At 60.6% G+C, this 15,112-nt stretch overlaps 2 protein-coding genes across 8 annotated transcripts in view; both read left to right on the top strand.

Annotated features, from left to right (window-relative positions):
- LOC116480610 (carcinoembryonic antigen-related cell adhesion molecule 1-like) overlaps window positions 1-15,112 on the top strand; it is a 1,172,951-nt gene that overhangs the window by 466,043 nt on the left and 691,796 nt on the right.
- The window catches only part of CIC (capicua transcriptional repressor), a 32,109-nt gene that overhangs the window by 676 nt on the left and 16,321 nt on the right, over window positions 1-15,112 (top strand). For 3 of the 7 annotated variants that reach the window (XM_058426529.1, XM_058426530.1, XM_032172737.2), the window contains exons 1-2: window positions 55-184; window positions 2,601-5,404. In XM_058426529.1, coding sequence (XP_058282512.1) covers window positions 2,611-5,404 — 2,794 coding nt within the window. In that variant the 5' untranslated portion in view covers window positions 55-184; window positions 2,601-2,610. Of the gene's footprint in view, window positions 1-54; window positions 185-2,041; window positions 2,177-2,600; window positions 5,405-15,112 lie in introns of those variants that run through there. The other 4 variants (XM_058426527.1, XM_058426531.1, XM_058426526.1 and 1 more) reach the window with 3 other exon arrangements.

The following is a 15,112-nucleotide window of genomic DNA, read 5'->3' as shown; positions in this document are numbered from 1 at the left end:
AGCGGGGTTGTGATCGCTGATTGGCTGGCTGCTCCAGCTGTTGCAGGTCCATTCACCATTTTGTGTGTTGGAGTAAAAAAAAAAGGGAGAATCGAGAGGGAGAGCCGGAGGGGGGGCGGGGAGGGACCGGACCGGACCGAGCCGGGGCCACGGCCCCCCGCCCCGAAACCCTGCCGAGCCCAAGGTGAGGGGCGGGGCCAGGGCTGACACAGGAAAGGGGGGTCCGGGGGGCTGGGGGCCGAGAAGGGACAGGTGGCAGGGACGGGGAGGGGGTACAGGGGGAAAGGGGTGGGCGGAATGGTGGGAAGGGAGGAGGGAGTGGAGGAAGTGGTGGGGGTTTGACAGAAAAAGGGTAACTGGGGGAGGGGGTGGTGGGCAAAGAAGGGTAACAGGAATGGAGGGGTGACAGGACTAGATCAGGGTGACAGGGAGAGGGAGGGGACAGAGTTGGAGAGTGTGACAAGGAGAGGTGATGGGGAGAGAAGGTGACAGGTCCAGAGATGGCTGACAGGAGAGTGACTGGGAGGAATAGGTGACAGAGATAAATGGGGGTGACAAGGAGGGGGTGACAGGAGGGGGCCTAGGGCATTTTAACAGAGAGGTAGAAATAGAGGTAGTGACAGGATGGGAGAGAGAGTGTCAGAGAAGCTGGTGCCAGGAGGGCTAATGGGAACAGAGGGTATGAGACCCCAAAGAGCCAGGGTCTGGGCTGGCCTGGGCTCCGGGAGTTACTACTCAGATCTGAGGAAGGTGAGGGCCCCCGGGGCTTGGGTGGGAGTTATTCAGACAGGGTGGACAGGAAGAGAGTAGGCCCTAGGGGAAAGAAAGCAGCTCTGGGGTGAAGAGAGGCTGGGCCAGGCAGCAAGGTCTAGGGGGGCCAGGCGGCATGATTGTAGGCCCTGGGTGGTGTATGCAAAGGTTTGTGTTTAGAAAAAACTGGAGCCAGATCTCAGTCCCCAACATATTGTAGTCTAGTGTGGGTCAGTGGGTATTAGGTGGTGATGGCTGCCCAACTTCTGGGCATTTGGGTGCCAGCCCCGGGGCACCCTCCAGGCTCTGCCTGTGAGGACCCCAGGATTGGCCCAAGAAAGGGCAGGCCTGGGACTCCAGGGTCCACAGGAGGAGCAGGCCCCTAGTGAGAGAGCATGAGGTCAAGTGTCCCCCAGTAGCCGGAAGACTGAGTAGGGGTTGCCTCTCACTGTGTTTGGCTTATGGTTCTGGGCCCCCCAACCCTCCTAGAGGCCTCTGTTTTGGCCTCTCAGGTTCTCTTAGTCACTTCAGAGTAAAGTTTTTTCCCCTTTTCTTTTCTCAGGGCAGCTTGAAAGGGGGCGGGCAGTAATGACTGTTCAGGAAGTGGGTGAGGTTGGCCTGTTGGGCTTGTCCTGCTTTCTTTGACCTTATCCCACCTATCCCCACTTGGAGTTGGAGGGCATATTTGGGGGCCTGTAGGGGGCTAGCCGACTCAGCCACCCTGCCAGAGCCAGCCCAGCCAGGGCGGAGATGCATGCAGGCAAGAAGAGGGGGGCTGGGCTTGCGGGTATCACGCTGGGTGCTGTGGGGGGAGGAGCAGGCTCCCATCCAGTGGGACAGAGAAACCCTGGGGTGTAGCTCTGTGTCCCACTGTGTGATGACGTGTGCGTGCTTCTGTGCGTGTGTGTGCGTGTGTGTGTGTTTGTGCGCGTGCGTGTGCTCATGCACGGCCCCGTGGCAGTGCTGGGTATGAGCTCTTGCCCCAGACATGCCCCTGCCTGCTCCCTGCCAGGATCTGGGGAGATGGCTGTACCTGGCAGCCCTGGGGTGCAGAGCAGAGTGGGCAGCCGTCCCTTGGGACTCTCAGCTGCCCACTTCTTCCCACAATGCCTGGCCATGCCAGGCTGCCCAGAGGGGCGGAGGGAGGGTGGGGGGGTGGAGAGAGGCTCATATCACAGCTCAGTCACCACCCTTTTTGTGACTTGGTGCTTGTGCATGTGTGTGTGTGTCTGAGTGCATGTACTCTCTGCATGGTGACAGTGCGAGTAAATGTGCCCTCTGGATCATGTGACAGGCAGCACACTGAAATGGTCAGGAGCACGGACTCTGGAGCCAGAGAGCCTGGGTTCAGACCCTAGCGCTGCTGTTTCCCACCTGGATGATCTTGGACAAGTTGCCTTATCTTTTTGTGGCTCGGTTTCCTCAGGTGTGAAATGAGGCCGATAGTAGCACCTGCTTTTAGGGCTGTTGTGAGGATGAAACGGGTTAATAAAGGCAAGCTTAGCATGGAGTTCAGGACACAGGGAGTGCTCCATAGGTGTGAACCATTAGTGCTTTTGATGTCCCCTTGGGGCGTTCAAAGCATGTGCTCTGTGTCCTCTGCAGAGCCAGCAGGTGTCTGTGAATGTTCTCCAAGGAGCCAGCGTGTGTATACTCAGGGGACTCAGGTGCTCACCTGTGCCTGGTGCTGACTGGGGTATCACATGAGTTGAGGGCAGCCAGAGAGGAGGCCTTGGGGATGGTGGGATGGAGACAGTAGACTCAGCAAGTGGGAAATCTTAGGGTACACTGGCTCTGGGGGGGTTCCTGAGTTGCTCTGCGTAATCCCCGTGTGCTCTCCCACCCTGCAGGTGGACAAAAATGAAGCCAATGAAGAAGGCATGCACTGGCCTTTCAGGTCCTGGCAGTGGCAGCAAGTCCCCCCCAGCCACCAGGGCCAAGGCTCTGAGGCGGCGAGGGGCTGGGGAGGGTGACAAGCCAGAGGAGGAGGACGACGAGGCACAGCAGCCGCAACCGCAGCCCGGGCCCGAAGAGGCTGAGGAAGGAGAGGAGGAGGAGGCTGAGCGGGGCCCTGGGGCTGAAGGTCCTCCACTGGAGCTGCACCCTGGCGACCCGGCTCCAGGCCCAGCAGAGGACCCCAAAGGGGATGGGGAGGCAGGCCGCTGGGAGCCCTCACTCAGCCGCAAGACAGCCACGTTCAAGTCTCGAGCGCCCAAGAAGAAATATGTAGAGGAGCACGGAGCTGGCAGCAGTGGGGTGGCTGGGGCCTCGGAAGAGCGGGTGCGGACCCCTGAGGAGGCCAGTGGCCTGGGGGTGCCTCCACGGCCACCCACCTCCACTCGTTCCTCCTCCACTGACACAGCCAGCGAGCACTCAGCGGACCTGGAGGATGAGCCAGCTGAGGCTTGTGGTCCAGGCCCCTGGCCCCCTGGCAGCACCAGTGGCAGCTATGACCTGCGGCAGCTGCGGTCCCAGCGGGTGCTGGCTCGGCGTGGTGACGGCCTCTTCCTGCCGGCTGTGGTGCGCCAGGTGCGCCGAAGCCAAGACCTGGGCGTGCAGTTCCCTGGTGACCGAGCCCTGACTTTCTATGAGGGGGTGCCAGGCGCTGGTGTGGATGTAGTTTTGGATGCCACACCCCCACCAGGTGCCCTGGTGGTGGGCACAGCTGTGTGTACCTGTGTGGAGCCCGGCGTGGCTGCCTACCGGGAAGGCGTGGTGGTAGAGGTGGCCACCAAGCCAGCTGCCTACAAGGTCCGTCTCAGCCCTGGCCCCAGCTCCCAGCCAGGCCCACCAGGCAGCCTCCCGCAGCCCCCACAGCCACTGCACCGTGAGCCAGAGGAGGCCGTGTGGGTAGCCCGCTCCAGCCTACGCCTGCTGCGCCCTCCCTGGGAACCTGAGACCATGCTGAGGAAGCCCCCTACAGGCCCTGAGGAAGAGCAGGCAGAGCCTGGGGCCACCCTGCCACCCTGCCCCGCTGCCCTGGACCCCAAACAGCCTGAGGACGCTGAGGTCTCTAAGATCAGCTTTGGTGGCAACCTGGGTACTCACTGTGAGGAGGGCGAGGAGAAGCACCCCCCAGCCCTGGGTACCCCAGCCCTGCTCCCACTGCCCCCACCCCAGCTCCTGTCGCCGCCACCCAAGTCTCCAGCCTTTGTGGGCCCTGGCCGCCCTGGCGAGCAGCCCTCACCCTGCCAGGAGGGGAGCCAGGGCGGCAGCCGCAGCAGCAGCGTGGCCTCCCTGGAAAAGGGGACAGCACCGGCAGCCCGGGCCCGCACACCACTGACAGCCGCCCAACAGAAGTACAAGAAGGGCGATGTGGTCTGCACACCCAGCGGAATACGAAAGAAGTTCAACGGCAAGCAGTGGCGCCGGCTGTGCTCGCGAGATGGCTGCATGAAGGAGTCACAGCGGCGAGGCTACTGCTCACGCCACCTGTCCATGCGAACCAAAGAGATGGAGGGCCTGGCAGACAGTGGGCCTGGGGGGGCGGGCCGGCCCGCAGCCGTGGCAGCCCGTGAGGGCAGCACGGAGTTTGACTGGGGTGATGAGACGTCGAGGGACAGTGAGGCCAGCAGTGTGGCGGCTCGTGGAGACTCACGGCCACGCCTGGTGGCCCCTGCTGACTTGTCACGCTTTGAGTTCGACGAGTGTGAGGCGGCCGTGATGCTGGTGTCGCTGGGCAGCTCGCGATCAGGCACACCCTCCTTCTCACCTGTCTCCACTCAATCGCCCTTCTCGCCAGCCCCGTCACCCTCACCCTCGCCACTCTTCGGCTTCCGCCCTGCCAACTTCAGCCCCATCAATGCCTCGCCAGTCATCCAGCGCACTGCAGTCCGCAGTCGCCACCTGAGTGCCAGCACCCCTAAGGCAGGTGTGCTGACGCCACCAGACCTGGGCCCCCATCCACCGCCACCTGCCCCCCGAGAGCGCCACTCCTCTGGAATCCTACCCACCTTCCAGACCAACCTGACCTTCACCGTGCCCATCAGCCCTGGGCGACGGAAGACAGAGCTGTTGCCGCACCCAGGGGCCTTGGGGGCCCCTGGCGCAGGGGGTGGAGGAGCCGCCCCAGACTTTCCCAAGAGTGACAGCTTAGACTCTGGTGTGGACTCAGTGTCCCACACACCTACACCCTCCACGCCTGCTGGCTTCCGGGCTGTGTCCCCTGCTGTGCCCTTCTCTCGCTCCCGCCAGCCCTCACCATTGCTGCTGTTGCCCCCACCTGCCGGCCTGACCTCGGATCCAGGGCCCTCTGTGCGCAGGGTGCCTGCCGTGCAGCGGGACTCACCTGTTATTGTCCGCAATCCTGATGTGCCACTGCCCTCCAAATTCCCTGGGGAGGTGGGCACTGCTGGTGAGGTGCGGGCTGGGGGACCTGGGCGGGGCTGCCGTGAGACCCCAGTGCCCCCTGGGGTGGCCAGTGGGAAGCCTGGCCTGCCCCCACCTCTGCCAGCCCCCGTGCCCATCACCGTGCCTCCAGCTGCACCAACTGCCGTGGCCCAGCCGATGCCCACCTTTGGCCTGGCTTCTTCACCCTTTCAGCCTGTGGCCTTCCACCCCTCACCTGCTGCCCTGTTGCCCGTTTTGGTGCCCAGCAGCTATACCAGCCACCCTGCCCCCAAGAAGGAAGTCATCATGGGCCGGCCTGGAACAGGTAAGAGGTGGAAGTGGATGGGCTGCGCCAGGCTCACCTCGTAGAGGGCCTCTTGCAAGCCGAACTCTTGAGAGGTGAGCTCCTCACCTTGGGAGGGCTTCAAGGGGAGGCTGGCCTCCTCTCTGCACAGATATTGCAGTTGGAATTCACATGTCAGGAAAGGCATTGGACTTTTAAGGCTCAAGGCACCGTTTCCAGAGGTCTCCTGTCAGTGAATGTGGTCTCAAGAGGTCTATCAGTCAGCAAACCTTTATTGAGTGCAGACTGAGTCAGGTCTCCATGGAGCTGATGGGATAAGAGAATGATAATTGTGGCAACAGCTTCCATGTCTTGGGGGACTGGGCGAGGGCATTGCCATGGTAAGCACTGCATGTAGGTGAGCTTGCCAAATTTTCACATCCACCTCATAGAGCGCTTACCACGTACCCCCTGTTCTAAAGACCCTTTTCAAATATTAGCTCATTTTATCTTCACAACCACCCTAATGGGAAAGTGCTATGATTATGCTTCTTTAGAGGAGACTAAGGCCAGGGTCATAATTTGCCCAGGGTTACATGGCTAGTAAATCCTGGAGCAGCCCCCAAACCCAGGCAGGCTGGCCCGTGACCACATGGTCATAGTGCTGGATTACAGATGGGCAGATGGAGGCTCTAACAGGTCCTTCCCAGGAGGTGGCAGGACCAGGACTGGAGCCCTCATCTTTACCACTGTGTCCAGTAAACATGACAGGCACGGCCATGGAAGGCAGCAGGGGTGTGCTGGGCACTCCTCCAGGTGTGAATCTAGCCTGGCTGCCCTGAGGACAGGGCGTGTAAGCTAGGAGTTGAAGGATGAGTGGGAACCTGCAACCGTGGGGCGGAAGAGCCTCCTGGGAGGAGGGCGATGGGACAGCCCTGAGGCCGGAAGGAGCACAGCCTAGGAGGGGGAGAGGGAAGGCCAGGGTGGCTGGAGAGCTGAGGCTGGGGGTGGGAGAGTGGCATTTCTGAGATGGTGCTGGACAGCCACGGACCTAGGCCAGGCTGGGCCTTGTAGGAGCAACACAGAGAGGGTGACAGACCTGTCAGAAGCTCCTTCCTAGCATTTCTTTCTTATTTGTTTATTTATGTATGGATTTTTTTATCTTTATAGAGATGGGGTCTCGCTATATTGCCCAGGTTGGTCTCGAATTCCTGGGCTCAAGCAATCTTCCTGTCTTGGCCTCCCAAAATGCTGGGATTACAGGTGTGAGCCACTGCACCCGGCCTTATTTATTTTTATTTATTTATTAATCTACTGTTGATTCAGGGCCTGGCCCTGTGCTGTGCCTGGTCTTGTACTGGATGGTGCTGAGGACACAGCCCTACTTACACAGGGCTCACAGCCTCTGGAAAAGACAGACCCCTCCCTAGACAGTAACAGTCTGGGGTGGTCAGGGATGGGGTAGAGGAAGCCAGGAGGCTGTGGGAGCCCAGAGAAGATGCCTGTCCAGCCTGAGAAGTCATGGCTCTGCTTCTTGGAAGAAGGGCCAGATACCTATGAACTGAAACCTGAAGGGTGTGCAGATGTGAGCTCGGCAGTGTAGGCAGGAAGGATCTTCAGGCAGAGGAAAGAGTTTGTGCAAAGGCCTTAAGGCAAAAGCAGATATCTGTAAGATGTTGAATCTGCAAAGTCAAAGGCTCTAGATGGCGGGTGAGTGTTGGGGATGTGTGGCTGGATTGGTGAGCAAGGGTCAGATGAGAGAGGACTCTTAAGTAAGATCATTATGAACTGCATCCTGAGGGTACTAGGGAGCCATGGAAGGTTTTGAGCAGATTCAACCACTGCTGCACCATAGAGGGTGTGTTTGAGTCTCTGAGGCCAGAAGCAGGGAGACCAGGGAGGAAGGAGGCTGGGTGTGGATGTGGGTAGGAGCCGCTGTGGCTTGGGCTGGGGCAGGAGCCCTTTTAGGAAGGAGCACTGGCCTGGCCCTGCCCTTTTGGGGCTCCAGCCCAGGCCAGTCCCTAGGGACAGAGCACAGGGACACGGGCTATGCCTGCCCTTCATGCTCATATACAGAACTGAGGCTGTGAGCTGTGTGTTTCACCCTGACGCCAACATTTTTTACATTTGTTGTTATAGGTGATACCAGCAAAATTTCACAGCAGGGATTTCTGTCCTTAGGCAATGAAGAAACTAAATCAGAGGGTCTCTAACCACTCCCCTACCCTTCACCCCTCCATATGCCCACAACCCCCAACATGGCCCCTACAGCATTGTCTCATGTGGCCACTCCTGCTGTGTGGGGAGGAATGGCTCTGGTGCAGGGGATGCTGAGGCTTACCAGAGTAGGCCCAGCAGGGCTCTTGCTACCATTTTCCAGATGAGGAAAAGTGAGGCCTGACAAATGGAGAGTCTTGATTGAGGCCAGCCAGCCAGTGAGGGGCAGGATGAGAGCCTTGAGTCATCTTCCAACCTCTGGACTGTGGGACTCTCACTACCAAAAGTGGCAGTAATAATAACTCACCGAGCAGCACTGGTGATGCACGTGCCTGGCACACTTCAATGAGTCCTGCTGAGCCTTTACTCCCTGAATCCTCACAATGCCCCAGGCTGGTACCATGATTATTAGTTCCATTGGACAGAGGAGGAAACCATAGCCTGAGAGGCTAAGTGACTTGCCCAGGGTCCCCCAGCTAGGAAGAGAGAGAGCCAGGATTCTGAGACAGAGTCTGGCTCTGTCGCCCAGGCTGCAGTGCAGTAGCAAAATCCTGGCTCATTGCAACCTCCACCTCCTGGGTTCAAGTGATTCTCCCACCTCAGCCTCCCGAATAGCTGGGATTACAGGAGTGCGCCACCATGCCCAGCTAATTTTTGTATTTTTAGTAGAGCTGAGGTTTCACCATGTTGGCCAGGCTGGTCTTCAACTCCTGACCTCAGGTGATCCTCTTACCTTGGCCTCCCAAAGTGCTGGGATTACAGGCATGAGTCACCGCACCCAGCTGTCGAGAGCCGAGATTTGAACTCAGACTGTCTGGCTCCAGATCCCAGGCCCTTAAGCACTCTCAATAATAACAATGATAACAATAATACCTACTCTACTGAGCGAAGACTGTGTGCCTAACCCCGGGCTTGGGGCCGTTTCATCAGCTCCGCCTGATGCTGTGAAGCAGATTGCCAGGCCTGTTGTCCAGGGGTAGACTGAGGATCAGAGAAGGGAGGCCCCTTGCTGGGGGCCACCTGGTTGTCATAACTTGTCCAGTGCCTATCCTGGCAGTTCTGAGGAGAGCCTCCCTAACAACACCCATGCTGAGGTATCCAGGCTGCCTTCAGGTTCCTGAACAGCCGGCCCTTTCATTCTTCTCCCAGAGGCCTCCCTAAGCCCTTGGGAGGTAGGCAGCTTGGAGCCTTCTCCCCACGGGGCCCAGATAGAGCAGACCGTGTTCAGTGGTATAGTGAGGTTGCAGGCTTGGTCCCTTCTGCTGGCCCGTGCCAGGGCCTGACCCTCCATCAGAGGGCAGCAGGTGTGAGGGGGTGGCCCAGGGCAGCCTGCCTGCTCCTGCCCCCAGCCAGGCATTTGCTTCCGCTGGGGGACTTGCTGGGGCAGGCGGCTGGCATTCTCCACATTCTGCGCATGGCATGGCCAGCCAGCTGCCGTTGCCACCTCCCTCTGAATCTTCCCGCCTGCTCCCCAGGAGAAGATCCCGCCCCAGGGCCTGCAGCCCCAGTCCAGGAGGCCAGATGTCTCAGCCCCATTCCTGGTATGGCCTCCCTCCCAGCTCCCAGCTTCCTGCCTGGCTTCCCCTTGTTGATAGGCGTTGCTCCTTCTCCTGGGCCTCTGTCTGGCGGTCTGGCTCGTCTGTCTGTCTTATCCTTGGCTTCCTATATCTCTCTCTGGTCTCTTATTTCTAGGTCTATACGTGTGTCTCTCTTTGGACTTCTGTCTGTCTGACTCTTCTTTGAGTCTGGGGGCTCCCTATGTCTTCCTGGGTTTGTCCCTCTCTGGACTTCAGTCCTTGTCTGAGCTTTCAGCCCACCCTCTTTCTGTTGTGGCTGCCATTCTTGGCATCCTGTGTCTCTGGGCCAGCCTTGGCCTCTCTTTGGCCCTCCTACTCCCACTCTTTAGATGGACTTGCTGCCCCCATGCCAGCCTCCCAGCCCCACCCTGTGCATATCAGGTGTTCTGTTCTTTTAAGACAGTGAACAGTTGCCAAGCACCAGGTCTCCTACTTCCTTCTTGGGGAGTGTTGGGAGGTTGTCCAGGCCAGGGAGCCCCCCATGCTCTTTGACAAATTAACTGCCTACTACTGTCCCTGAAATCTGCTGAGATGTGCTGACATCCATCCTGCAGACCCATCCACCATCCAAGCACCTGTTCCCAAGACAGGCAGGAAAGCGGGGGCTGTGTGGACCAAGCTAGGAGATCCGGCTGTAGGGGGCAGCAGGAAAGAAGCTTCTGTGCCCACCCACCTGCCAGAGGGCATGACCCAGGTCATCCTATCTCCCCCGTTACCCCTTGCCTTTCATTTGATGCCAGCTTCATTGAAACGAGTCCCAGATATAGTGCATTCCAATGTGTAAGGCCTCAGAGACCAGGCAGTACCTACCAACTATGCCTGGGCAGGTGGGGAAAAAGAGGGGCCAAAGGGGTTAACCCTGGGTCTCCTGACTCCCCAGATCCAGGTAGTGCCCACCATAATTTCCATTTTGTCTCAAACAGTGAACCCTATCTCCACCAGCAGGAGCCAGCTCCCTCCCCATCCCTCTGCCAGGCCCAGGGCTGAGCAGTCCTGGGGCAAGTGGGTGAGGAAGGCAGATGTGGATGCAGGCACAGGCAAGGATGAGCCCAGAGAGGTACTGAGTCTGGGGAAGCCAGGGGGCAGGGACAACTCAGTGGTTCATGGGGGCTGATAAGGGAGGATCAGGTAGGTTTCTCATTGGAGGTGACATTTGAGCTGAAGTATGAGGAATGAGTAGATTTCAGAGTAGTCAGAAAGGAAAAGGCAATTCCACCTGAAACAGCTGCATGAGCAAAGACCAGGAGGAGTGAACGTGCATGAACTCCGAGTGGCTAGTTGAGGCTGGAGCTGACACCAGAGTCCAGGCTTAGCAGAAGGGTGCCGTGGACGACAGGCCCAGCCTGAATGCCAGGCTGAGAAGCTGGGGCTCTAGGCGGGCCAGTAAAGAACCAAGAAGGCATTTAGAGCAGGGGAGGGAAAATGTTGGATCTAGGTGTCAGAGAGCCCTGGCGACCGCCCTGGAAAGGCAGGAGTTGGGAAGAAGATGGCTTGGGGAAGAGGAGGAGAGGAGGAAGAGCTTGTGAAGTTGCAGGAGTCTTGGTGACTTTGTAGAAGAGACCCCAGCTCCCCCAGCTTAGCAGCCCCCAGCACCAGGAGCTGCGAGGCCTCAGGCTGCCTCCTGGCGGCAGGCGGCGGCGGGACAGCAGGCGCGCGCATGCGCGGTAGAGGGGGTTGGGGGGTACGTCCCGGAGCCCCCGGCGCCCGGGTATTAATGGCTCCATTAGTGGCCGAGAGGGAGGCGCATTAGCGGCGGCGACGGCGTCTGGCTCCCATTACCACCGGCGGCAGCGGCTGCACCGCAGGCGGCTGGACCCTAGCCCGCCGCGCCGCCTCCTCCACCCCCACCCTATCCCCTGTTCCCGCTCCCCACGAGGGCCCGGGCAGGGAACTCCCGTCCGCCTATTTAGGCGGAAAAGCTGATTGTGAAGCCAGATAGATTTGGGTTCAAATCCCGGCCGTGCCACCTCGCGGCTGCAAGATGCTAACCCCCCTATGAGCCTGTTTCTTGCGAAGTATTCAGGGAAACCGGGTGCTTCGGGGGCTGTGTAGAAGCGGACTGGCACCCAGCGAGGGCCGCGCCCAGCCCCCGCTGGCACCCAAGGGTGTGGGTTCCCGCGCGCCCCTGGGTGCAGGCGTCCTGTGTCGGGCCTCCGTCCTTCCCATTGGCTGCCGTCTCGCCCGTTGACCGCTGATTGGCCGAGACCTGCTTCTCCGCCCCTGAGCGATTAACCCCTACGCGGCCGCGTCCTCGAGCTGGGTGGGGGACCCTCCCTCCCACCGCAGACAGCTCGGGTGCCAGCTGGCCGGCGCCCCGCCGCGGCCCGCGTGGGTGTCAGGCCGGCCGGGCACCCGCCCGCCCTCCCTGCACAAAGCAGCTTTGTGGGGCCTGCCGGGGGTTGGCTGGGGGCCAGCCGGCGAGTGGAAAATCTCGTGAGCGCGGGGAGGGGAGGGAACGCAGGGCGGCGCCCCCTCCTCTGCTCGGGCCTTGGCGCCTCCCTCGGCCCGCGCCGACCAACCCTCCCAGCCCCAGCGCCTGTACACCCCTTTCCCGCCCCCGCACCTTCCCTTCCCCAAACCCACGTCTCTCAATCCCCCACTCCCGCATCCCACCCATCTCCCAATCCCTGGGGACCATCCCCCACACACTCTCCCCAGTCTCTCTTTTCCTTCTGGTCCCCCTGCCCACCCCAGCCCCACTCACACTGACTCACCCTAGCGCTATTTTTAGCCCCCCATCCTTGCCGAGCCGCGCCAGCCCAATCCTGGGCTCGTTCCCCAGGCAACCCTGGCCGTCGCCGACGCCGCCCGGGGTGGGTGGGTGGGTGTGTATGTGGAAAGCGGGTGAGGGGAGCTGGGGACACCGGGGTGGTGAGCTGAGGCGGGGACCCGGGCCTGGAGAGCAGGGTGGGGAGCCGCAGGCGGCCGGCAGGGGTGCGGTGCCTAGCGGGCTCAATAAATGGGCCCCGTGAGTTTAGAGTGCGCGTCTGCCTGTCCCTCAGTCTGTCAGCATCCCTGGCTGCTGGCCCCGGGCCTCTGGGCAGGCCTCAGCCGTACCGCCCGCCCGGGTGGCTGTTGATGTCTTCGTCTGGGTTCCCTCTCCCTAGGCCTGGGTGTGGTGGCACCGTGGGGGCTGTTTAGGGGCAGTCCTTCTGTGGAGTTGGTTAGGGGTTGGTGCAGGGCGGGTGGCTGCCATCACAGTCGTGCTCAGTACCTTTTTCCAACTAGGGAGACCCCAGTTAGGGTTGGGGATGGCAAAAGAGAGGGAGCTGTCTAGGGATAGGACCTGCTCCCTCCCCTCTGCTCCTAATCCACCCCCACCCAGGGTTCCTCCACCCTGAACAATAGAAGCTAAGTATAGGGCTGGCCCAGCGCCCAGGGCAGGGGGGCCCTTCCCGCCCGGATTCCCGCCCCTCCCTGCCAGGCTAGGCCCCCACTTGGTTGTACCCTGCCCCGAAAGGGGCCTCTTCCCATCTCTCCTCCGTGGGCACTGTGTCTTCTACCAGATGTGCACCCCGCCCAGATGTGTGGGGCCCTCTTTCCCTCCTGTGCCATGCCTGGCTCTTTTTCTCAACCAACAGAAGTGGGGGATCTGCGGGGCAGAGCTCCTCTGAGCTCTGTCCTTGGACTGTATTGCAGTAGAGAAGGGGTTAACTTGCCAGTAGGTGACTCACTCACCGGTGGGGAGAGGAGGGGGCAGTGGTGGGGGCAGTGGTGGGGAGATAGCGGGCCACATTGATTTCAGCCTCAATTCGTGCTTCACATTGCAGTCCCTGGGGCAGTGAGGTAATGGAGGGTCTGAGTCTGGGGCTGCATAGGAAGGAGGGGGCAGTCACCTAATAGTCCCTCTGGTTGCCCCTCCAGGCTCACAGCCAAGTGTCTGGCCCTGCAGTCTCTGGAGGTCAGAGGGCTACAGACCTTCCCTTCCCTTTTGGGCTCAGGTTACCCAGTTTTTGCCCCCTCTCCATTCCTTCAGCTCTGTCAGTGGATGAGGCAGGTTGGGGAAAGGGCTCGTCCGCTCCTGTCGACCATCCAACCTGTGTAAGAGCCCAGTCTTGGTCCATCTGAGCCTGTGCAACCTTTACGTGCCCAAGTGTGTGACCCCAGTCCTGTGCCTTTACTGGGTATGGCCCCAGGGCCCCTCTTGGGTGATCCAGGGCCTCTGGGTCTCTGCCAGATGGGCTCCACATCCTTGCCTGTGTCTTCGTGTGAGCCCCCTCACCTTTCTGTGGTCCACGTGGCTCTGTATCATTGTCTAACTATATTCCCCAGCCTCTGTTTGGAGTTCCCTCCCTGGGTCCACCCTGAGGTTAAGCCTTGAGTAATGGAAACAGCACTTGAGTTGGAGCTCTGGGCTGGTACAAGACTGCATGATCTTGCCACAATTTATTCAATCTCTGAGGCTCATTTTCTCACCTGAACAATGGGTGTAATAAAGCATACCTCCCTAGGTGGCTGTGAGGATTCAATGAACCAGATAATACATACAAGCTCCCAGCACACAGCAGCCCCAGTAAGTGTTAGTTTCCTTTCTTCCTGGCCCTTTTTTTCTGGGGGGGTGGGGGCTAGTGGGTGGCTGGCAGAGTAATGTGGTGGGGCCATCCATGGTGTGCTCTGTGGTTCCCTGCCTTATGCTGCTAGATAGAGGGTCCAGAGTGGCCAATGAGTGTCAGGGTGGGTGGCTGAATGATGGCAGTGGCCACTGAGCTCTGTATACCTGATGGGCCTGCGTACTGAAGCAGGTAGCGCCCATTAGGGTAGGATTATATAGAGGGTGGGGTCGGTATGATGGTGTCTGTGAGAGCTGAGTGTGCACTGGGGATAGGAGGCGCTTTGTGAGTGCTAGGAAGGCTGTGTGTGTGACGGAGGAGTGTGTGGTTGTGTGGGAGGGGTGTGGAGTGTGTGTAGTGGACAAGCAGGGCTATGCTGAGTTCCTCCTGTTTGACATGTTGTCTGTTTGCATGATTCATGTGGGCTGGTGGGGGTGTGATGAGGATGCGGGTTGGCGAGGCATGTGTGACAGGGCATGGATGAGATGGGTGATGTGTACAGGACGGGTGAATGCACGATGGTGGGTGGAGAGCGATGGACCGTGAGCATGTGAGGTTGTACTTCTGTGTGAGCAGGTATGTGAGGTGTGACAGTGTGGGTGTAAGACAGAGGGCATATGTGCCCGTGGGGTGTGTAGGAGATAATGGGTGTGGCACGAAAGTGTGTCTTGTGTATGTCTGTGAAGAGTGTGAGTGTGAGTAGGTGAGGGCTCAGGATGCCTCACCCAGCCCTACGCGCAGTTTGTCTGCCCAGCGGGGCCAGGCGCGCCCAGGCGGGTGTGCGGGAGGCGGGCCGAGCCGCGCGTGAGCGTGTTCCTCGCGTAGACTGGACACATAACAGCACCACGCACAACCCCGGGACCTCCGCAGCGCGGCGCCCCGAACCGCCCCCCTGGCTCGGTGCCTTTACTGCAGTGCGCCCTCCCTGCCACCCTCTTACCGCGGCCCCGCCCCCGGCCGGCTCGGGGCCAACAGGAGCCCGCCCCGCCCTGCCCTTATTTGCATATGACTGACGTTCCCCCGGGGCGGCCAATGGGGGCGGGCGCGGCGGGGCCTGACCCGCGCGCGGCGGCGGCAGCCAATGGGCTCACGCGCGGGGGGCCGGGCTTGCGCGGAAGGCCGCGGGGGAAGCGGGGAAGGGGCGGGGGGAGGCGCGGCGGGGGGAGGGGAGCGCGTAGTAGTGGCGGGGCGGGGAGGCGGCGGTGGTTCGGCGCGGGGCTCGCTCGGAGCGCACGGACGCACGCACGCTGGTCCGTCTGCCCGCCCGGGGCCGGAGGTCGACCCGGCGCTGAGCCTCGGGCCCGGGGCCCGGAAAGGCGGGGCGGCGGCGCCGGCAGCCGGGGCGCGCGGGGCCAGAGCCGTTACCCGCCGGAGCTGCGAGGGAGGGAGGGAGCGAGCGAGCGAGC

Source organism: Hylobates moloch, unplaced genomic scaffold (genome assembly GCF_009828535.3).
Source record: "Hylobates moloch isolate HMO894 unplaced genomic scaffold, HMol_V3 SCAFFOLD_13, whole genome shotgun sequence".
Taxonomy (NCBI): Eukaryota; Metazoa; Chordata; class Mammalia; order Primates; family Hylobatidae; genus Hylobates; species Hylobates moloch.
Note: the sequence above shows the minus strand (reverse complement) of the source record. Positions and strands in the feature narration are given on the sequence as shown.